The sequence below is a fragment of the Meleagris gallopavo genome, chromosome 3 (genome assembly GCF_000146605.3).
Source record: "Meleagris gallopavo isolate NT-WF06-2002-E0010 breed Aviagen turkey brand Nicholas breeding stock chromosome 3, Turkey_5.1, whole genome shotgun sequence".
In the NCBI taxonomy this organism is placed as follows: Eukaryota; Metazoa; Chordata; class Aves; order Galliformes; family Phasianidae; genus Meleagris; species Meleagris gallopavo.
This window is the reverse complement of record NC_015013.2, coordinates 76,028,480-76,051,514: the sequence shown is the minus strand read 5'-3', so window position 1 is coordinate 76,051,514 and position 23,035 is coordinate 76,028,480. Positions and strand designations below refer to the sequence as shown.

The following is a 23,035-nucleotide window of genomic DNA, read 5'->3' as shown; positions in this document are numbered from 1 at the left end:
TTTTTCTCTGTATAGTTCCAGATTTGTTAGCTGAAAAAAGTTGTAAATTACATGACTGTTTTTAATGCCATAGAGCCACTGTAAATTAAAGGCATGGTAAAGTCCATGCTCTGGTCATGAAAGATCACAATTTAATAGCGCTGTCATTAGAACGCATAAAAGCCAGATGCTTTTCACAAAAAAGCATTTGTTTCACTGAAGCTTTCTCAAAGTCAGATTTATTTTTGAAATTTTAGTGAGAGAGAAACACAACTATCAAAAACCAATCTCTCCTATTGAGTGCTTCCATTTTTCCAACCACAGTGGGACACAGACTGACTCAGCAACACGATGCTCACTTGCCGGGAATAAGAGAAATTCAAGCACCAAGATTCTCTTAACCAGGTAGACAACTAAGTGTAAATATCCATCCTCTACAGCCCAGGGAAATGACTCAGTCATTAGGTTACTGGTAATCCTGCGTAGGTTTCAACCCTGTGGGTCTGGCTCTTTTTGCAGTGAAAAGGCTTCTTTTTTTTTTTTTTTTTTTTCTGATGTCAAATAAAAACAAAAGTAAAACCTCAATTTTGTTGTAAAACAAAATTCCTGCATTCTGGCCAGTCCTTAATAATATCATTTCCCATTTAAATAGTCTTCTTTATTGAGAGAGGTCAAAGTGAGAAGACCTGCTCCCCTCCATTCCAGCCCTGTGGTAGAACTGACGAGTCAGCTCCAATACCTCCTGCAGACCACTTGGGATCTGACTGCAGACAGGCATCCTCCCAGTGTCTTCTGTCCCTTTGTTTCATTTACTTGAAATGATCAGAAATAGGTGAAGATTGCCAACATCTGGCAGCCTTCTGATATTTTCTGTTCACTGCCAAAGAATACGCCCCAAGTCCTTGCCCATCACTGAAATGGAAACAAAACAAAATAACAGGGAAAACAATCACCCTGAAGTGGCTAGATATCACTTCTCAGTTCTTGGGTATGTCGTGGATGGTCACAGCATAATAACAGAAATCCTGCCCCACAGAAAACACAGCAAAAGATGTTACCAGTGGGAGATAACAGGAAAGAGGCTGCAGCAATGGAAGGAGCATGAAGAAATGACCACGTGGCTCCAGAGCCTGTCACAGCACAAACTTTGTTACTTCTGTATTTCAAGCAGAATTTTACCTCTTTAAAATCTATCATTTCAGTCTTCACAGCTGTCCTTGCATTAATTTGATCCAAATGTTGTTCTCATTGTATCAATCACCTACCACATCTGCTGCTTTCTTCCTGTGATTCAATGTATAGATGTATATGGCCATAAACAAAAAGGTATTTTTCAATAGTTTACAAATACACAGCCAGGGACTCTTAGAAAACTATCATCATGCTTCCATTTAAGAGTCTGGCAAATGAAAGATTAGGAGAAAAAAGAAAAGCTGGTGCCTAAATTTAAGAATCAAATCCATGTCTAAGCACTTAAGCACTTAAATATGTGGTCTGATTCTCAAAAAATGAAATAAAAAATGTGCAAGCAAGGCCAAATGGAAGCTATGACTTTAAGAATTCAATCCGTTACTTTGTTGTCTAAATACTGAGAAATAGGGCCTCTGAGCTACACAAAAAAAAAAAAAGTTTGTACGTACATTGGCTAGAGCTGGTGTGAATAAATCAGATTATCAATACCTTCTGAACCAGCAAATCATTCAATTTTTTAAATTTTTTTTTTAAAGCACTATTCATGTTATAAACAAAGTTATTCAGAATATTGTACAGCACAAGGAAGCACTGGAAGGACATTGTAAAAGGTTGCTCATGTCCTAAAGGCAGATGTTAGAGCAGGGTGGCAAGCCCCACCACCCAGCTACAGATGGCCCAGGTGCTCTCTGCTTGGAACCCAAAGAGGATCCTGATCCTGCACTAGTATCAGCTGCTCATCAGTCTGTCGGATTGGCACTTGTCAAAATTCACTTTCTGTTAAATAGTTAAATAGCTGAAATGCAGCCAATCTAAATGAACCTTCTCTGCAGAGGGCTTTTTCTCCAGCAGACTTTACAAAAAGGAGTCTGAGGAAAAACACATAAATCTCTCGCTAGACTTCTTCATCCAATTCCCTCACAAGATGATGGCATCATCTATCGATTTCCTCTCTTAAATTTGTTCCCAAATGACCACATTTACATCTCTGCTTTACTAAGAAGACAGTCTGCGTTTGGAAAACCCTTGTTGTTCCTTGAAACTACGCTGATAATAGGTGCACTCACTTCTTTCATATGACTAATCAGGCTCAATGTTACTTGAATATGGGAGCTTCCCAAGAAGAATAAAATATCCATATTAGCAAAAGCTTTTTCCTTAGGCTGGGTGGGGCCTACACGTAACTAAATCAAAGTTTACTTAAACGCTTATTAGAGTTTTTGGCTCCATACAGACATCACATTTCTGGGAAGTTTTGATCAAAAAGCTTGGCCTGGCTACAATTAGAACATTGTTACAATTCACTAAATGTTCTTAATATGTTCAAAACAGGAATTCTGTGTTCATTTTACAAATAATTCATCTCAACTTCAGTCAGCGAGTCCAAGGTTTTACATTATTTTCAGATTTTTCATTCTGCCTCTGAATCTTTCAAATATATTGCCAGCTTACAATAAAGCATGCCAATAAATAATGCCCAAACAACCCATAATTATTCAATGAAGAAAATGTAAATGAGTAAAAAGGACATAGCATTTACTGACTTTCAATAGACCCATTAATATTTTTTTCATGTTTTTCATTCTTGATTCTAAGAAACAAAACATACTCCAACAGCTGTCCAGAAGAAGTGTTCTGGTTATGCTGCTGCCCACGTGGCGATCTATTCACATTTACTGATTTCCAAAGTCTAAACTGAAACAATCTGTCTCAGATGGCCAATGACAGCTTTGAGTGTCATATCTGTATTTAATGGAATAAAAAACACAAACCAACTTGTCAGACACACCACTGTGTCAAGCTCAATTACCTAAATAAACACAAGTAATGGTTAATTTTACTTGCTGCTCACTTTTCTGAAATTGCTTCAGTGCTGATTTTTGCAGCCTCTTCCCCGGAGGACTACATCTGCCTGGTTTAAAGTTTCACTTCCAAACACCATGTCCAAAAGCTAAAATCTTGCTACAGAATACAACCATTTACATTTGAGGAAAAGATCCCTCGTTCTTTAGGGAAAACTGGCCTTAATCCTAAGAGGAATCTTATTTAAGCAAGTACTGACAATGGGGCAAGTAGTGCTTCTATTGCCAATGCAAATAGGTCATGACCTGCAATGATGGAAGCCCATCAATAACTTTTCCCAAGAGAACAGTCACTCTAAACGTGTCTTTCTGCACTGGCAGCCCTGAGGCGGATGCCTCTGTGCTAGCCAAATGGCATGACAAATCCTAACATCAACAAGGTCACTCTGAAAACAGCTAAACTAAGAGGAGTACAATGATTTTTTTCAGGATTTCTTTTTTTAAATACAGTCTTAGCTCTTCCACTATTTACGCCATACAAAAATGTAGCAATCTTTGTGATCTTTTACAGGAAAGAGAACTACTGGAGCTACGCTGACTCATGCAAACCGAAAAGGTGCCCCTTCATCTGTCTCTCTGACCTTGGACAAAGGGCTTCCCATCTGGAAATGTTTTCACTAAGTTTTCACTCCATGCTCTCTCACACACAGCAGACGGTCCAGTGATCGCAAGAACTAAACTACAGACACCACAAACAACACATCTTGCTACACATTTGCGCATGGTTCAGCATGATAAAATCCACTGACATTCTTTATCAAGCATCCATAACAAGCTAAGCAGACTGCAGATGTTTAACAGGACAGGTCTTGTTGCTTGATGTCCTTTCAGTCCAAGGTAAATGGTTCTGTTCTGACCCTTAGGTGTGCACTAATAACTCAATGCACTGAAGTTAAGAAAGTGCAAAAGCTTTAAAGATCCAGGATCTATTCAGCAAAATGATTCAACTCTACCCTCACACCTCGGCACCTTCCAGTAAAACTGGTAAGGTTGCACATCAGCATAAATCATCTGCAAGAATCCTATCAAGTGGAGGCCAAGGGGGATAGAAGTAAAATGCTGATGAAGGTCTCTAGAAGGGCAGAATCCCGCAGGCAGATTGATGCTGATGTGCAACCCTGCCAATGGCTGGGTGAAGATTCAGGAGCTAGGGCTCTGGCCACCCACCCTGCAGATGGGCTGTACTGGTCTGGTCTTATTCAGCTCTTGTCAGCTGACAGATGCCTGCACACCAGGAATACTCACTTGTGGGATCCTAAACACAGATGAATGACATTTTCTTTCAGACTTGTTATAGAGTCCTAGTGTGGCACACAGGCTGAGCAAGTCCTTGCACTGCTCTCTAGACGTTCTGCATTCTAGGCAAGTGTTCAAAGGTTGATGCTACTTTATATTGAAGGGAAAGTTTTCTAATCACAGAACAAATTAAATTAAAATAACCTACTAAATTTATGGATAAAGGTCTTCCATTTCATATTCAGCAATTGGAAAACAACTCTTTACCAGACATGGGTGATTTTTTGGGGTGTTTCTGAGTTTTTGTTTGTTTGATCATGAAGAGGCAGGTAGATTACTGTCGATTTCTGAAAACTAGCTTCTGGATTAAATCTAACTTCCAGCTGGTGCCTATCAAGAAGATACAGGCCTCTGTGGGTCCACAGTCATTCCAGATAAGATTAATATCAAGTACTTTATTCTCCACAAAGACTCAAATATCTGTGATTAAATAATAGTCCTAAAGTTCTGTTCAAGCAGTCAGCAATGTGAGTAATGTTATGTCTTGAAACACTGTTTAGAGTAGTATTAGTTTCCTAGAAAAAAAAGTCCCAACATTAAACAATTGTTCTGATGCTCCTCTACTCCAACACTAACATGAGTGAGGTTGAGAGAGCTGTTCTGCTCTGTCCACCAGTTCCAGCATAAGTGCACACTGCACAGCACTGTTTAACTGAAATTGGTATATTTTAGATTTTAATGGAGCGCCGGTTTTACAGCTGAATATATGGAAGCTCTTGAGTTACAAGAAGGATTATTTCTGCAAACCTGATTACAGCTACAGTTGGTGTTCTTGGAAGATGAGGCTGCAAGTAACAAGAAGCTAACAATTTCATGCCAGTAAGTCAAGTTTAATTTGCTTTCCTTTCCCACTCCCTTCTGAAGCTGGCTGAAATACAAGTTCCACTGTAAATGCAGTGACTAGCAAACATGGATGCCATCACAAATACAACGCTGCCAAGAGGAAGTCCTCCGTTGACTAATAACAGAGTTTCCAATAGCAACTGCAAGATATTCTGGGCTCCAAATTTCAGAGATTTAGGGATATATTCTAAACAAGTACTTTTTCGACAAGAGAATATAACTGTATAACATTCAGGCAAAAAGACCAGAAAAAGTCACCAGAAATTTGTATTACAAATGCTGAACCAAAGCTTTTGCTAGCACTTCAACAACCCGTACTTCAACAGATAAGACTTAGCCCCCCACATCAAGCCTACTATTAAAGGCACAATAGTAAAGCCTTAAATCATTGCTACACACTAATAATTGCAAAGGTCTCAAGTTTTTTTCTGTTAACTGAAACAATGCACAGCCTTTTATTTTATTTTAAATTCCTTGTTATAAATTGCCTCTGAATAAAGCATGAGATACAACACTTTCCAGCACCTCAGTTGCCTGCTGCGCAATAATTCGGTACCTTGGAGTTAAAATCTCATAAACCTCAGCTGCATAATTCAAATTCCTTGTGTAAGTGACAAATATATGTGAGCTGTTCATCATTACAAATTCCACACAGTAAAATACTTCAGTAGCATTAATCACTTTATACAAATCAGTTTGATAACTCTCAATGTGAAGCTTTACAACGTGTATCTTCTACTACACTTCAAACTCAAAAGATCAACTTAAGTTTCTTTGTGCTACAGTGTCTACTGTAACACTCCCAGTAAAAAACACAGATTTTTACTGAATATTCCCTTTATTTTGTAAATGTATATTTACATTTAGGAAGGGAATATAATAGGAGGCTAAATACCAACTGTACAGAATAAACTCTGGTTACTGAACTGTTTCTTAGTCTAAGTGATTCCTACAGTACAGCTTCCCATCATTTTTCATTTTAGAATGCAACCAAATTATTGGAGATGTAGGTAAAATAAAAACAAGACTACTGAGGATTTAAAACTCTAGATGGCACACTCATACAGTAAAAGAGTAGAAATCTGAACGGAAATGCACATAGCTTCACGTATGAGATTTACTTGGTTTTCCACCTGAAATATACGTAATCTATCTGCAAACATTAATTCACTAACTGACCTGAAAATAACGTTATACAATTTCTATAGGTTAAAACTAGGTAATTTAATAATAATACTGCACAGTAATAGCAGTTTTGTAATTCCTAAGCACTGAAACAAGTTAATGTAGGATTCTAGACACAATTTACTCTCAGGTCATAGCACCCACCCTGTCACACTCTTATATTCACTGCTAATAATGTATTTCATAGATACTAAGAATGAGATCTTATGTTTCCCAAAGGCATGAATTCATACAACCACCATTTTCAAGATTTGAACTCGCAGGGGAAGTTTTTGTCGACACTTTGTTTTTAAGCAAGAGCTCGGCTTTATTACTCCAATCCCAAGGCTATAAAATGGACATTTCAATGCACAGACTTTAACCTATATAGAGGAGGCAGTGTAAACTCGGAGATCTGATCAGTTTGGGTGCTAGCAACAATCAGGAAAATGACATTGCAATTATTTTTATTCGAATCGTCAGGCTTACATTGCTGTTACGTAACATGACTGAAGCTGTCATAAATGATAGCTGTGCCACAGAAGGAGCACAAGTCAAAAGTACCAGAACTGCAAAATGCATGGATTAAGGTGGCTGGCTAGTTATCTGAGTAAACAAACAAGCTCCTAAAAGACAAATATGACACATGTTTACAGTGCACTAGATCTTTCATGCTTATGGATGTAAAAATACTTGCATTTTCCATAAGTATAAGGCAGTAGAACAACCTGTCTCATCCTTACACTGCGGGTACACCTGGTTACTGTAGAGGAGCTCATATGCCATAGTTTACAGCAGTACTGTAGGTACTGTAAAATTGAAACAGACCAGCAGGCAGTCCCTGTATTCAGATGCTTTTTAAATTCATGATGTGGAACATGTGTACAACAAAGGACACACAAAAGGAGTTAAAAAAAAAACACAAAAACAAACAAACAAAAAACCCCATATATTTACTAGGTGGAGAACTAAGTGGACATGGAAGCATTTGCCCAGAAAGCCACAGAGACAAATGTCTCTGGCCGTAAGCCAGTACAGGAGACCCTCTGAAGAAAAGTATACAAAAAGTTCTCTCCATTTCTACAATAGCAGATATCAAATAATTCATAAAATCATTAATGTTTTCCTCTAATAAAGTGTATTCATGCAAAATAATCTCTTCTTGTATGGTAAATAGTTAACAAATTATACATCTGTAGCATGCTTTAACTCTTAAATATTCAAGTAAGATAACATTTTCTAACATATGTTATTAATCTCCATATAAATTTGTAGCTTCCATTGACAAGTTCAATACATCACTGTAATTCCTTTTAGTCATTTAACAAGTTTATTTCTACAAATTATGGCTTAAAAGCAGGTACTGTACATACAAAATCTAAAGAGACTGTTGTGCAACTCATTACATTTCTTTATGTCATCTACTTTGATAAGTTACTCATTTCAGTGGGTATCATCACATTTCAGATAGCAGCAATAAATAGGCATTTTACTTCTCAGAAAACATTATTTTAGATAGCCACATTAATCAATACAAAATTAATTTTTAACAGTACTGGAGTAACATAACCCAGAAGTTATTAAAGTTTGATCAAAGAATCTTAAAATTTAATATTGGACCTCTCTGTGCCAACCTAAGACTGAGTGATTTGCAGGGTCTCCAACATGTCTTCCACTGCTTTCAGGGAGTATTTAGTTTCTTTCTTACTGCGACCTGCAAACTAAAAAATAAAGAAGTAAATATATTTTCTTCATATATAAGAAAATACTCCGTGCAAATAAAGGTTCTAAGCATCAAGTATGACAAAAACAGCCCTAAAAATTATTAACTGTTCAAAAGAACAGCCTCTTTAGTGTTACACTAAAACCTCATCGCTTTTACTAGAACAAAAGTATATCATCCTTCCTCTATTAAGTAATGAAAATATAACAGAAATCTTAACTTCAATCATTCAATCAGAATTTACATACTGAGTATTAACAAATATTCCACTTTGAAAATGAACATTTCTCTAATGACAGAGATCTTCCCGTTTTTTTGTTTGCCCTGTGAGTCTTAACACAAATTTTGACTTAATTTTTGATGTGATTGAAAATAGATTAGCTTAAGTATCAAGTCTTGCTAATGTTTAAATTACAAATATGATTTATTTTCTATTTTAGTTACAGCGAGACAGAGAAGGCTCTACTTATCAAAATCTACTGCAGAACAATGCAATCATCCTATAATTACATTTTATGGTTCAAAGTAACTGAAGTAATGACCTCATGTTTGATTGTAACCTACTGTTACAACAGCAATTTCAGAGAGCATCTGAAATTCTGCTTTGATCTGAAACTCTGCCTTGATAACAAGGAAAAATACAGCTTTATAAATACTATTTTCCAGTGTTATGGCTTTAGATTCTCTAAGATATTTGCAGCCGAGTTTGGGAAAGGAAGGCTAAGAAGGGGAGGAGCTGCTGATTACCCCATGCTGACTTCAAAAGGAGTATTCTAACTGTAGTGATGGCTCCCATCACTCATCAGTCACACTGAGCACAGTGGATTTATTGATTTTACTGGTCTTCAGTCAAACAAAACTCTCAATCATTTCTAATACACCTTCATTTAAAAAGTTTTGCATTTGAGGCTGGGGTGGTAATGAAACTATAGAAGCAGTAACTGTAACTTGCAGTTAGTAAAATAGTCTATTATTTGCCTAATTGTTAACATCTAAAATTAAAAAATTATTGAGTGTTTATGTTTTTTATTTCAAATACCACTGCTGTCTTGCATAGTTTGCCCTTGATTTATAATGTGCCCCTTCTCTCTTGTAATTAACTTAATTTAGCAAACTCTTCATGACCTGTTAAGAAAGATTAAGTCATCAAACCCAGGTAAAATCACACCAGCAACAAGCTGCAGGACCTGTCAACCTGCTTTTGACCCCTAGCCTACAATTTAACACTAGGACTCTGCATCTGTACTGATCTTGAAGAAACAGCTTCAGTACACAAATGAAAAGATATTTCACATGAAATAGAAAAATGAAGCTCAGTTATTGTGACAATACTTCACAGTTAGGGGACATACTGAAAACTCCATATTTTCACATTTCATATTTTCAGAAGATTAACTGACATTCCCTGCTTTTATTCTAGCAATATGTACCATTTTCCAGGTTGCAAAGATTTCATAATGGCCTGCAATAGTCAACTTTAAAGGAAAATCAAAGCTTTCTTTAGACTCTCCCAGATGAGAGAAGAAATTGAAATTAATGCAATGCCCTCGAACTTCAACCAAAACAAGAGCAGTCCTAAGCTGATACTTCGGGAGGTCCAGGCCCTTTCATCAAAACAAGCAAAAGTAAAAACAGAACATAAAATCTTCCACAGGAGAATTGTTTCTTATTCAAAGACTTCCAAAACAAAATAAAGAAGCACAGGAGTCTGAATATACTACGATCAAACATCATGTTTGGTAGGACATACAGAAAGCAGGCAGAGGAAAGCTTGAAAGTAAGAATTGTATTTATTTTACTTCTCTTTAGAGATGCTGAAAACAAAACTGACACGAGATATTAGCTTAAAAACACTACTTGTTAGTTTCAGGAGTGGCTGCCTTCATGATATTGACATGTACTTGAAACGGAACAAGTAAAATCAAACTCTGCATCATAACAAACACAAGTATACTTGGACATCTAATCACTTCAAATTTACCCTGACGAACAATTATTTTGTCTATTCTGCCATTACATAGCAATTTGACTGATTGAGCCAGGATCCATTTCTCAAAATCAAGATCTAATTTTCTGTTTCCCAAATGGTTTGTAACAAAATCACCTCTCCAACCATAAATACCACGTGGATTGCTAACACAGAAGAATTTAGCAATGTACCAAAGCAGTATATATCTGAAAAACTATTACAAATAGGATCACATTTAAGATTTTTGTGAGCATTAATCAACCTTCCCTGCCTCTGCTGAAATGCTTCTACCAGAAGACATGCTAAACTGATTACTTAATTGAAGAGCACCAGAGGTAGCCACAGTTTGTTCCAATGTTAAAGTAACAGTGGGACTCATGTTCTCAGTCACAAGAATGACAGTCTTCTCCACAGGATCAGCACAAACTGAATAATCCAGAGTTTTGCAGTGATAAAACAACAGTTCTTCAAATAATCAGTATCTATGTATTTTTTTTTTTCTTTTCACTCAGTCAGTCAAAATTAAGTGGCCTAGAGAATGACAGTGTTAGCAGCCAGCAATTCCAGATGCAAGTAACAGCCCTGGGTACAAAACCTGACTACTTCACCTCCCAAGTTAGGCATAGATGGGAAGCAGTAGTCAGCATGCATGGTTACACATATAACATCAAAATACTAACCACATAAAGCACAGCTATTCGATGCTCTTTAGAAACCAAAAAGTTAACAACACAACCCCAAACCAAACAAAATTACCTATAACTATTTTTATCACATTTTTCTGTAGAAACACTGTTTTACAGTCTGGCAAAGGTAAAAATACGGTTTTCTTTTTACACACAAATATTGATTTTTAAAAAGACAATAAACTAAAACATTCCTCAGATTTCAAACAAAAATGCACAGGAAAAGCAAAAATCAAGTGCCAAAGGAAACTACCTGTCACCAAATAAACTAAAATGAAGGGAGCAGTAAAAATATTTCAAGTAAATGGTATGAAAAACAACAACAAAAAAACCCATGGTACTATAGCCAGTGCTGAATTGAAAAAAATAAAGCAGGTTTTCAAAATTACTATTTCTACTGCTGGTGCTTCAAGTACAAAATCCAGACTCAAAATGGGAAAAAAATCTCATTGCAAGACAACTGCTTGAAAGCAATTTTAAAGTCACAAATGCATATAATTTGACTTGGCACCCATGTCAGGATTCTAAATGCATCTCATCCTCTAGACTATGACTCAAGGAAAAACTGCATTCAACAGCATAAGGAGGTCCAACTAATAAAAGAAGTTGATGCCAAGCTCAACAGACTCTTAAGGGTCTCATTTCACTTTGCAGAGAGCTTTGGATAATGCAAGGAAAAGTGAGGAGAATTTATAGAGACAATATAAGTAACTAGCTTATAACCTGGCTAGACAATCCTCCACTCATGGAGGGAGCCTGTGAGGGCTTTCACTGGCAAATGCCATAGAGGTTTCATCCTTATGTCTGAAAGCTGAAAATTTCCAACCACTCAATAAACTAGGGGAGCAACACATCAGAGTACTGACTCGTAGAGGAAAGTGCCACCCACCTACTACATCACCAGACACTATTTGGTGTAGCAGTTGGTGTAAGTCCCTGACATAAAAACTGGAGTGGCCAAGCCTTCCAAAATCATGTCAGAGCAACAAGCTCAGTAGGGCAGGGCTGAGGTAGTCCTGTACAGCTTTGGTCACTAGAGCTTCTCATGGTACCCTGAGGATGAAGGGCGTGTCCACAACACTTACTCACCAAATTCTAGGCTGAATAAATATGATTTTCTGCATAGCTAAACTCCCTCTGTAATTCCAGTTGGATATGGTGTTTGTCACTTCATGTTCCAAACAGCTAAAATGAGCAGCTAAGCTATGCAATGCATCACAAAAGTCAAAGAACTTACGACATGTGTTTTAATGTCATAGTTGTCTTAATGTGACCCGTGCTGCTAAGCATCAACCAAATATTCTTCACATAAATTCCAAAATAACTTCACAGAAATACTGAAAATATGCTTTCCAGTAAAAAAATTAAAAGAACAACAGAAGTATTCATATTTCCTTAGAGATTGTGATGCTAACAGAAAGCCATGTGGGGGAATAAAAAAAGATTATTTCACTCTGAGTCAAGTAACTACAAACTATCACTTACACTTTTGTTATAATGAGAATATGGAGATGCGTTTCTAGGTCTTAGTCTTGGTATGCCAGCAACCCACAGCCAACACTGACTTTATACTCTCATTCTGATGTACCCTGAAGGAGACCATTTCCCAGAAGAGCTAAGGGATGTCTACTCGCACTTTCAACCAGAAACTTTAGTCATAATACTCCCTTAAAACATATGTTTAAACCCCCCCTAATCTAAGCAGGTTGTTTAATTAAGACGTAAAACATGGAATAATAGTTTTCACTTAACATTTGGACATCTTTTAAAACTTGTCTTATTCTGTCAATGGTAAATTTAGCGTGTATTCTGCTCTTCAATTTTTTATTTGGTTTTCCCTCATAAATCCTACAGTACTTATGTTTTCCATCAATAATGTTCTTACTAGAACATTAGACATAATGAAGTCAAAAGAAGTCCTGCTTATTTATGAGAAATGAGATGAAGGTTGTAATTTGTACACACCTTCTTGTCATGAACAGTACATGGTTGATTAATCAAGCGTAAAAACTCATTTAAATAGTAAAACAGAGGATGAAAACTTATGCATTCAAGTAGAAAAAGCTTAATTATGTCCTCAGAGACACAACATATTTCCTACAAAACTGCTTCTAAAGAGATATTCCTCACAGTACAGTCAGAAGCTATAGGCTTAATCAGGGGAAGTGAAAACTACTTTAAAATTGTAATACGTCAAGAACATGTCAGTCACAAAAGTTGCACTTTTGGCAGTGGATTGACACAACAATATTAGGAAAATTGCACTGGTCATAAAGGAAAATCCTAATTTAACTCAGTAATAGATAAAGCTGGTCAAAAAGCCACTTGGCAGCATTAACTTTGAACAGCAGCAGTAAAATAACTATTGGACTCTGAAATATTACAGACAGAAATGAACAATTACATGCAAGTAAAGTCTCTTCATTTAAACCCAACATTTTTGTTCAGAAAAAAAGTTCTGGGAAGAACTGAACCGTTTGTTATAGATGTTAAGCTCATAAACATAAGCTTTGATTGCTAGAGAATATCTGTAAGGAGTTAAATAGACATATTATGTTTGGGATGGAAGGACAGAAGAACCTATTAGCTAAAATGTGTTTTCATTCACACTTGGAGAGGAAAAAAAAGTAAACAAAAGTAAATCTAAATGTTTCTACATGACTTCTCAAATACCTGAAAAGACTCCTGATGACTGTAATAAGCTTTGAACGTGGTCTAAAAAGTCTACATTTTCACAGTTTTACAGATAAAGGGTCCCTAAAGTAATCATTAGAAATATAGAATCATAGAATCACCAAGGTTGGAAAAGACCTACAAGATTATCCAGTCAACCATCTGCCTATCACCAATATTTCCCACCGTGTCCTTCAGTACAACAGCTAAAGTTTCTTGAACACCTCCAGGGATGGTGACTCCACCAGCTCCCTGGGCAGCCTGCTCCAGCACCTGACCACCCTTTGGGAAAAGTAATATTTCCTAACGTCCAACCTGAATCAAGAGGCACTTGGCAATGCCCTCACGAATGTGCTTGAACTTTTGACTAGGCAGGACGACCTTTGAAAGCCCATTTCAATTAAACTATTCTATTCAATTTAAAGTATGATTTTAATAATAATATTCCTTAAGATTAAATTGAAAGAAACCAAAATTCTAAAATTTTAATTTGATTTCTGGTGAAGAAGAAGTAGATAACCAAGTAATTTTAAGAATTGAGACATACTAAATTTTATTAAAATACATAACTTTAGAACTGAGTCTTGGAAGTGAGCATTACAGTAACTATTTAATTAAAAAAGAAATGCATAAAGCTTATACGTAATACAAATTAATAACTGTAAAGTATCAACCTTTTATTAAGTAAGGCTTCCAGGAAGACAAACAAGTAGAATGCAAAAAACTGAAAAAATTTACACTTATTATATCTAACCCACTGAACAGCAGTTGATAAAAGTGCAGGAAAGAACTACAGAAAATATTAAGAGCATCAGAAAATAATTAGATACTAACCTGGTAGGCTCTATTTATTTGATTTGCTGCCCAGCTGGCATATTTCATATTATCTTTTTTCATTTTTGCACTTGCTTTTGGATTGGAAGCAATATGGCTTGCAGACTAGCAAAAAAAAAGTAGAAAAACAGTATAATTATTAAAGGTATGTGCACAAAAATAAATAAATAAGTAAAAACTACTAGCTGGTAGACAGCATTCAATTAAGAATTACCTAAACTATTTAAACTACTTTTTGTTCTAATTCACTAAACCAGACTTAAGTCCAGGTACGTACTGAGTTAAGAACAGAATCTGGACATAATCAGCTAATTTCCTAAACTAAAAGTTACAAACTATTTTTTCCCATTTGATGTGTCAGAGAAGATATAAAATGCTCTGTCCGTGTATCTAATTGCCATTTTCCTCTGCAACATTTGGAAAAAAGAAAGTAGTTATAGTGTGCTGATACTCTTCAGAGGTTCATCATCCTGCAGAGAAGTGTATGATTTTAAATCCCTTGCAAAAAGTTACCTTCATGTGTTAATATTTATAATTCTATGGAAAAATGGGTAAGAATTATAGCTTAAGAGTACTTCATCTAAGAAAACATACAACAAATGCATAGATCAGCTTCTTCAAGTTGCAGAAAATGTCTACTCTCAAAGCATTTCTAAATTAATGTAATGCTCCAGTGATTGGTCCAAGAGTTACTCAATGTAAAATAAGAACAGAAATCGGAAAGGTCAACCCCTGGGGAGGCTGCTAAAGAAGAAAGAGGTAAGAACACACACACAGGTGTCATAACTTAAAACAAAAAACAAAAACGTACAGATGTGTATTTATTGCCAGCAAGGGCACAGAAAATAATGCAAATTTTATTGGCTGATACTGTGTGAGCAGACTTGCTGAGGAAATTTTGCTGCAATCTGGTTATCCTGTCCGGTAAGTACAAAAGAACTAGCATATGCTATGCTTGTCAGTAAGGCATTACACTGTATAGATAACAAAGGAGAGTTGGTATCTGGTGATGAAATTACAGTGGGGCACAAGTGAACTCATAAACATGGGGATTTACAGACATTTAAAGAGGATGAAGATGGATTAGCCTAAGTCACCTACTAGTATTGTGCAAGTGAAGCCTCTGGGAGTACTAAAGCCCAAAAGGGCTTGACATAAATGAAAATTCTTCCAAATAATAAAGATGAATGATAAAATATTTAAAAAATGAACTGATCTTTGATGAAATTGACTTGAAAGATGGTTTGATAGTGTAACAAACTTGGAAGATGGCTATATCAATCAGTGATCAAATTATGTGAACAAAGACATGTGGAACAAGAAGTCAAAAAAAAAGTTTGCGTTTATATATGGAAAGCATAGAGAGCCAAGAGTTTGCTTCCACAGGAGAACATTTTCAAAAGCAACTGAAAATTACTGAAAAAAGCTGACCTGAAAAGTTCAAACTTCTTAAAAAATGCTTTGAAAATTGATATAATGAAGTATCATTACCCCACCTGGGATTGGGATCAAGATGCACATACTGGAATACAGAAACTAGCTTTAATATCTTTTTATCACTTTTGATCACTGGCATAATGCTGTTCATACTTCATAGCTGACACTATTAACACTGTTATTAAATACTATGTTAAACCAAAAAGAAGAACATACAGCAAATACCAAAGGATGATATATAAGCATTATAGCTTACAAAACGTTAACATGAGGAAAAAAACAAACTCACCATGTAAAGCCCAAACAAAGCTCTCATATTTCTGTTGTTAAGTTTCAGTGCTTGTGCAAAATATTTTCTTGATAGCTCTAGGTTTTCAAGCCCCCCTTGAGTATATTTAACCTGTAAAAACAATAGGCTCCTGAAAGTTGCACATCATCCATATTTTCAATCATTCATTTTTGACTCAAAGTTATTATGAAACTTCTTGTCAGGTTTGTTTGACATGATATTCCAGGTGAGTTCTACCAAAGGCCAAACATTGGCTTGGGAGAAACTTGAACTCTTTTCAGTGAATTAATGTAAAAATATTTAACTGTGGGGAAAACCAACGTTAATTTAAATCAGCTACTATAAAAAAGAAAGTGATTATTTTGCACTTTCAATACTTACAATCTTGGGATAGTCTCTTATGAAATTACAATGGACTTTCAATTTAAATCTAAGTTCTGACTGTTACAAATCTGTACTAACTCTATATTCCTTCAGCACAACATTATAACATTATGCAACACATTGTCTTTAATTAGCTATTTACTGAAAAATAGTACACAAAGTTTAAAGATCGCTCCATTATTTTTTCTATTAATTTTGACTGCTATTAGAGCAACAAAAGGAGAAAACTATTAGAAGACATGCTTCATAGTTTTTCTATCACAAGGCTATTTAGACTTTCAAGTTTTGATATTAACTCAATTTTATCCATGCTAACAAAACAAATCAAATCCATTCCAAGTAGTTAAAGCATAATTTAGGGAAAAAAAATATCACACATCTGAAAAATGGTTACAACTAGCTAAAATTCTAGAGATATGACTTCAGAGGATCCTCTCTTCACACAGTGAGTGTTCTTTCAGGCAAAATTTCCTTTGTGAAGGATTCCAAGATCTAGCTCCACAGTACTAGATAATATATTATAGCTTCATAGTTATGATACATAGCCATCCAGTACTGTGGAAAAGTTTAAATTCTAATGCAGTTAATTTGAAAAGTGAATAAACACTTCAACAAGAATAGCCTATTTAAAAGGAATTTTTATCTTCAGTAATTCCTGCCTCAGCTCTTATTTATAGTTAAGTCACACTGAGTAACAAAATGGCTTTCTTAGCGTGGAAGTTCTTTGAGAAGTTAACATTCACTGCGCACTGTCTTAAATCTCCTAGAGAAAATTTAAATAAATTTTTATTCCATTTTCACCGCTTCAGTAACAAAAAAAAACCAACAATATGTATTCAAACATAACTGATTTTTCAGAAAAATACTCACTTCAGCATACTGCTGACAATATAAGTGGTTATGTGGATTCGTCATCATAAGCTCCTCTAAGCAGAAGGCTGCTTTTGCATATCTGAAGAATATAATAACAGCGACATAAAAATGAAACAGTACACAGCTTACGTCAGTTTCTTTACAGTACAATAAAAGGAGCCCTACTTGTTTTGTAACTCCCCATGACTCACAATGTAAAGAAGCGTTTTATTTTTAAGTCATGTTTGAAACCACAAATTTTTTACATTAAGAACGGTGAAAAATACACGAAATGTAATGGCTTTAATGTATATGGAAAGCAGAAATATTTAGCCTTTTTTACTAGTATGTGTCATTTCTTATTAACAAAAGTAATAAGTAGAAACAGGCATTATGTAATAGAAAACACAAAACAAAGTAGTTCTTAGTTTTTTCCTACAAGATTTTTCAGCTACATGGTGATTCCTACTCCACACTATATATCAGAACATGGTTAACATTGTCAGTCAGCTATCTACTCAGACTCAACCACAGAAACCCCTCAGAACAGTAGTAAAACTCAGACAGTCTAAATATACGCGTATGAAAATAGCGCTACCCCAGTCGAAATAACAGCATGTTATCATTGTAAAAGAAATTCTAGTATTTGTTCTTTAAATGAAAGCCCTCCAAAATAAATTACAAAGATAATCTTATGTGTTTGTTTGGGTTAATAGAAATCCTAGCTTCACAATCTTTCAACTAACAGGGTTTTTTCCTTTAGAATTTGCAGGATATTAGAGACATGATAGCATTGATGCTCATAGCTTAAATGACACGATGCTAAAATTCAGAGACAAAGTTTATAACGCCAGTGTTGGTAGATATGATCAGAGTAAAAGCAACTCAGCAACAATAAGAATATTAAAACACAAACAGTCAAATCTTATTTCCTAGAATAAGCAAACTGTGGGTTTTTTATTGTAACAGTCACGTATATATTTCAAAAGTTAATTTGGAAATAAAAGGATAATAATCTGACTGTCCAAAAGCAGAAGCCACACTCCTTACATCAAAACAAAATGTGGAACTAAGGATTACGTACATCTTGTTAAATAAGGCATGTTTATGAACAATACTAACACCATGGTGAATTCACCAGTAAGGCAGAATTTCTGAAACTGCTGAACAACTGATAATATGGTTGTTTTTTCTCAATTAGCAATTAGCTGCATTTTTACACAAGATTCATTTTCTTTTATCTACATCAAAATAATTATAATAATAAATGATGGTTAAAAAGGAAACAGTGAGCACAGTCAATTTTTTCAATGAACTAGAGAAAGTTCAGTTTTTTTACTTTTGAATTACAGCCCAAAGCAAACACAAGCAAAACCAATTTCTTTCTCAAGTTTTATTACACGATTTTGTAATAAAGACTGTTGACAAAAAAAAAAAAAAAAAAAAAGGAAAAAAAAGAAAAAGAAAAAACTGTAATGGTGTAATGGGATACGTATGTTTGCTCCATTGCATCATGCACAAAGAGATTTCACTGCCTGAATATATTTCTAACCATATACATATATTCAATATTTAATTCTTAAGTCAGCATGTGAAAGAGTTTAGCAGATGCTTTCTTTATGAACGGGGTAGATGGTGGACAATTTTTTCATCATTGTGAGAAAGGCTATTTCTTTCTGGAGAATCTGATTCACTACTAGAAAGGAAGGAAGAAAACAATGTGGTATAATTCAGGCTGGGCTGAAGAACTAAAGAAGTGAGGGAAAAAGATACGCCTTTGGGTGGAGGTTAGAATTAATACTGTGATATTAGAAAACTTGCACTAAGGCTTTGAGCTAATCCTCTCACACTGGGATTTCCTCCTGTCACTGCAGCAATAAAAAAAGCTAACAAAAACATTAAATATCCAATAAGCAAGTTACAACAACATCCAGCATTCTTGATTGCACTGGGTTTTGTACCCAGGCGACCAAATTCCTCCAACTTTGGATCCATGCTTTATTTATTTATTTTTTAAAGGTTACTTAAAGTTCCTGCAGAGGTAGGCTAATTGAAAATAAGAGTACTGCACATAGTTTGCTGTGATCGATTGTTTTTAGAGGCAAAGAATTTAAAATCTATACCCAGTTAAAAACATCACTTGAAAGAAAAATTAGAGAAAACGTGTGCTGTTCCTTGCTACACTTAAAACATTTATTTAAAAAAAAAAAAAAAGTTTAATAAGTGATGAAACATACAAGTGATTAATGAAATTTGTTCCATTTTAAGATCAAATATCTTATTAATGTCCTAGCAGTCTGACAAGGCTGTTAATTATTTCCTGAGAAATTTTGTTATCTTGGAAATGAGACTTCATACTTTCTAACATCAGTTCTTCAAAACAATCACTGAGGTCTCTGACTTGCACAGAGCATATTTCAATTTAACATTTCTTATGAAGACTTCGCAAACAACTTACTCATGTTCATTGATGTAAAGTTCTGCAAGTTCATGCCAAGCTTCCTGGTCTCCAACAAATCTGTACAGAAAAGACAAGAGAGGAAAAAAGGCAGAAAGAAAGAATGTGTAGAGGGATTCTGTAAATGACCAACATGGAAGGAAAAGCGCAAATCAAATGCAAATTCCATTTTAATTAAAAAGATTTATGAGAATAGCAAAACACAATCTGTATTCTTGTGAGACACTCACTGTTCCAGATACTCATTCAGCTCTCGGATGGCCTCAAGATTTTTCCCCTGGGCTTTTCGAATGGCAATCTTACGCTTCCTTGCTGCCTATGGGTTGACATTAATAAAGGATTAGGGTCTCATAATTCCCTGGGTTTTTGTAAAGAAAGCAATTTGACTGTGCAAATTATTATCTCAATACCAGTGGAATTCCACTGCAGAACAACTGCTAGGTTGGAGTTTATAAACATACCCTATGACATCCCACTGAGGGACTGAAAACCTTTTCTTACAATCACATTATGTATGCTGTTCTTTGGAGGCACAAACTGTATGCATTATTTCATTCAAAGAAATGACTGTCCAGATTCTGATAATTAAAAAACAGCAGGAGATGCTAATCTTCAGCCATTCCAAAGGCCCCCACCTTGTCGTTCACAAAGTCCAAGACTATAGAGGAGATGTGGTGACCGAGTTTCAGAGAATCTCACAGATACATCTTGGTTGCCACTGTATAAATATGGCTTTCAGCCATTTTGAAAGATTCTCATCAAAGTGCTAAATGCCATCTTTAATTGCTGCACCAAGTGCATGAACAAGCTTCTCATCACTTTTGGAGCACAAAGTAGGCCTTTCAATGTAATCAGAATATAAAAAAGCTGTTTTGATGGCAAAGGCAAACAGTACTTCAATATGTGGGCAGAATATGTATTTCAACAGAAACAATGTAAAAACAAACACTTAATAATTATACTGTATTGAAATTTTGAACTCCATTAGACTTGTTACGGACCACCAGGAGAAAATATACACAGCATTTTAATAGCTAATTATTATATTCCAGTCTCCAAAATACATCGGTTACCCAGTCTCCAAAATACATCGGTTACACAGACTCCTGACCTCTAGCAGTTTTAAATCAGGTGCACTTAAGGTGTAATTCAAACCAACAGACATCTTCCCAGTAGTCTGACAGAGTTTGGAGCAAACAGCAATACACCACCACCAGTCTGAAAGTCATCACATCCGGAATCTGACAGAATAAGAGATCCAAATTCCAGCATAACCTGCCTCAAAGAGCACTATGGGCCAAATGCCGTGCTTGTAAGCCCTGCTCCCTGGGTGATCACAGCTGCTGTCAGACACGAGAAGACAGATGGTCTGTTTTGCATGATGTATCTGCATGTACACGCACACTTAGATGCCTTTTGTCCGTGAAATAATTATATTCATGAAAAACTTGTACACTGTCCCTGTAATACAGTCCCACTGCTTATTCCCCTCATAACTCTCAGTCCACTTCATTCCTTACAGAGAGGTTATTCAGTTGGGTATAGTCTTACAGAAGTCTTGGTTGCACAGAAACAGAGAGTTCTCACATTAGTTTTTTCATGATGAACCTTCCTAAGATTACATTCACATATACCCTGAAAGAGTTTGCATATTTTTACAGTGTTTTAAATATGTCTGTTCTTTTAAGCAATTTCTTATTCTTAAATGTCATTTGACAAAATTCATTTATCTTGGAAGAACACTGCAGTGCATGCATCATTTATGTAAACTACTTCAAGTAACATAAGAAATCAGCATAACCAAAGATGTTTTTAATGCTAACTGTGGGTTTATTCTTTCCTTTGAGTTTGCTCTCTTCACTTCCCCCAAGTACATACTCATTGCAAATCCAGTGAAAATCATTCAAAGAAAAAATATTTCACTCCTCAGTTTAAACACAAAGCAGAGGTAGAAAAACAATCCCTAAAAATGAGAAGAATTAGGATATAGGCAGCATGGTGGGTTTATCACAGTCGCTTTGTTACCCATTGCGTCTCTCGAACTGCAACATGTGAAATGACATTCATCTTTCTACTTTTATTGGGAGACATTTGGCTAAAATCCAAAACTGACTCTGGAAGTTTTAACTGCTGACCACATTTATCACTGCAATGATAGTATACACTGTTTATTTTATTAGAGAGCTTTTAAAAGAAAGATAACAGCATAATTAAACTTTCTTAAAGTTTTTTTTGTTAAGTGTAACAAGAAACAGATAACACGTTTATCAACTGCTACTATTACTAGACCAAAAAAAAACAAAAAAAATACCACCCCAAATCCCAAAACACTAACTCAGTGACTATCACATTTTATGAAGAGAGTTTTCATGAAGCAGATCGTTACCCCTGCCGTGGGGGAAGTGCTGCAGCAGCATTAAACTGCCCGCCCAGGGCTGGGATTACCCACAGCAGGAAACCCCAAAGAAGAGGGAGTGGGATAACCACATAGAAAGCCAAAGGAGCACAGCCTGCAATAATGGCTTACAAAGACAGAAGGTTTTTTCCAGGTGACAGACTAGCTACTTTAAGATGTAACTTTTGGACTGAAAATTCAGTTGCTATTTTCAAAATTTTAGGGGAAAAAAGCCATGAAAAGACTGATAAAAAATAACCTGAGAACTGAAATAATCTGTTTAATATATAAAATCAATCAACGCATCTCACAGCTTCATTTGCAACAACAAACAGGAACACTCTACAAATGAGCCATCTTCTTTTTTCATTTCTAACATAAATCCTTCAGTTGCATGGAAAGGAAGTCTTCCAAACGTGCCTGCAAACAGATTCTCTCCATGGCTGTACTCCCACAGTACTCCCAAATAACATAAATCACCAGAACAACAAGATGTTAATTAAGGACAAGCTACAACTATTCCTCGTCAAAGATTTCAGCTGATGTTTACCTATAACAAAAATGTCATGTAATTTAATTAAGCATCAAGGGTAAAGGGGTAAGACATAATGACCAAGTTCTGATGGTAACACTTCAGAATAAGACAAATTATACATACATTTAAATGGAGTTTATTTGTTTCTAAACTGCACATAAAATTTCTTCAAAATAACACATTTTGTTTCCTATTTGAAAAAAGTAGTCCTTACAACTTCCAATTTCAATCCCCTTATCAAAATTAAAACAGCTTGTGGGCATGAAATCTGCAGTCTCCACACCCTCATAACAGCTGGGGTAATTTAGTTTATTTACAGAGAACTCTTCTTTGACAAAGACGCACAGATATTCAAACAGGTGCTAACATTCAAAGGAGAATCTGGGAACTGGAAACACAAAGTGTTTTGAACTGGCTCAGAATTTTTATAAGTATTAAAAATAGCTGGGAATTAAAACACAAGGT

At 35.5% G+C, this 23,035-nt stretch overlaps 1 protein-coding gene across 1 annotated transcript; it reads right to left on the bottom strand.

The window, feature by feature from the left end:
* Nucleotides 1-507: 507 nt before the first annotated feature.
* EMC2 (ER membrane protein complex subunit 2) lies at nucleotides 508-21,707 on the bottom strand. Its single transcript, XM_010709234.2, has 7 exons — nucleotides 21,666-21,707; nucleotides 19,871-19,956; nucleotides 19,641-19,700; nucleotides 17,201-17,282; nucleotides 15,947-16,057; nucleotides 14,221-14,325; nucleotides 508-8,056 (listed from the first exon to the last, which is right to left on the bottom strand). The coding sequence occupies exons 1-7, from the start codon at nucleotides 21,705-21,707 to the stop codon at nucleotides 7,970-7,972; spliced, it is 573 nt and encodes a 190-aa protein (XP_010707536.1). The 3' UTR covers nucleotides 508-7,969.
* Between the last annotated feature and the right edge of the window lie 1,328 nt (nucleotides 21,708-23,035).

Bases quoted from the DNA above. Each gene is read 5' to 3' on its own strand.
- EMC2 (XM_010709234.2), bottom strand. From the start codon at position 21,707: ATGAATGTCATTTCACATGTTGCAGTTCGAGAGACGCAATGG. The intron at 17,283-19,640 runs GTAAGTTGTTTG...TATATTCTTCAG, and splicing joins CTTTACATCAATGAACATGA to ATATGCAAAAGCAGCCTTCT. The intron at 16,058-17,200 runs GTGAGTATTTTT...TTGTTTTTACAG, and splicing joins ATTGTCAGCAGTATGCTGAA to GTTAAATATACTCAAGGGGG.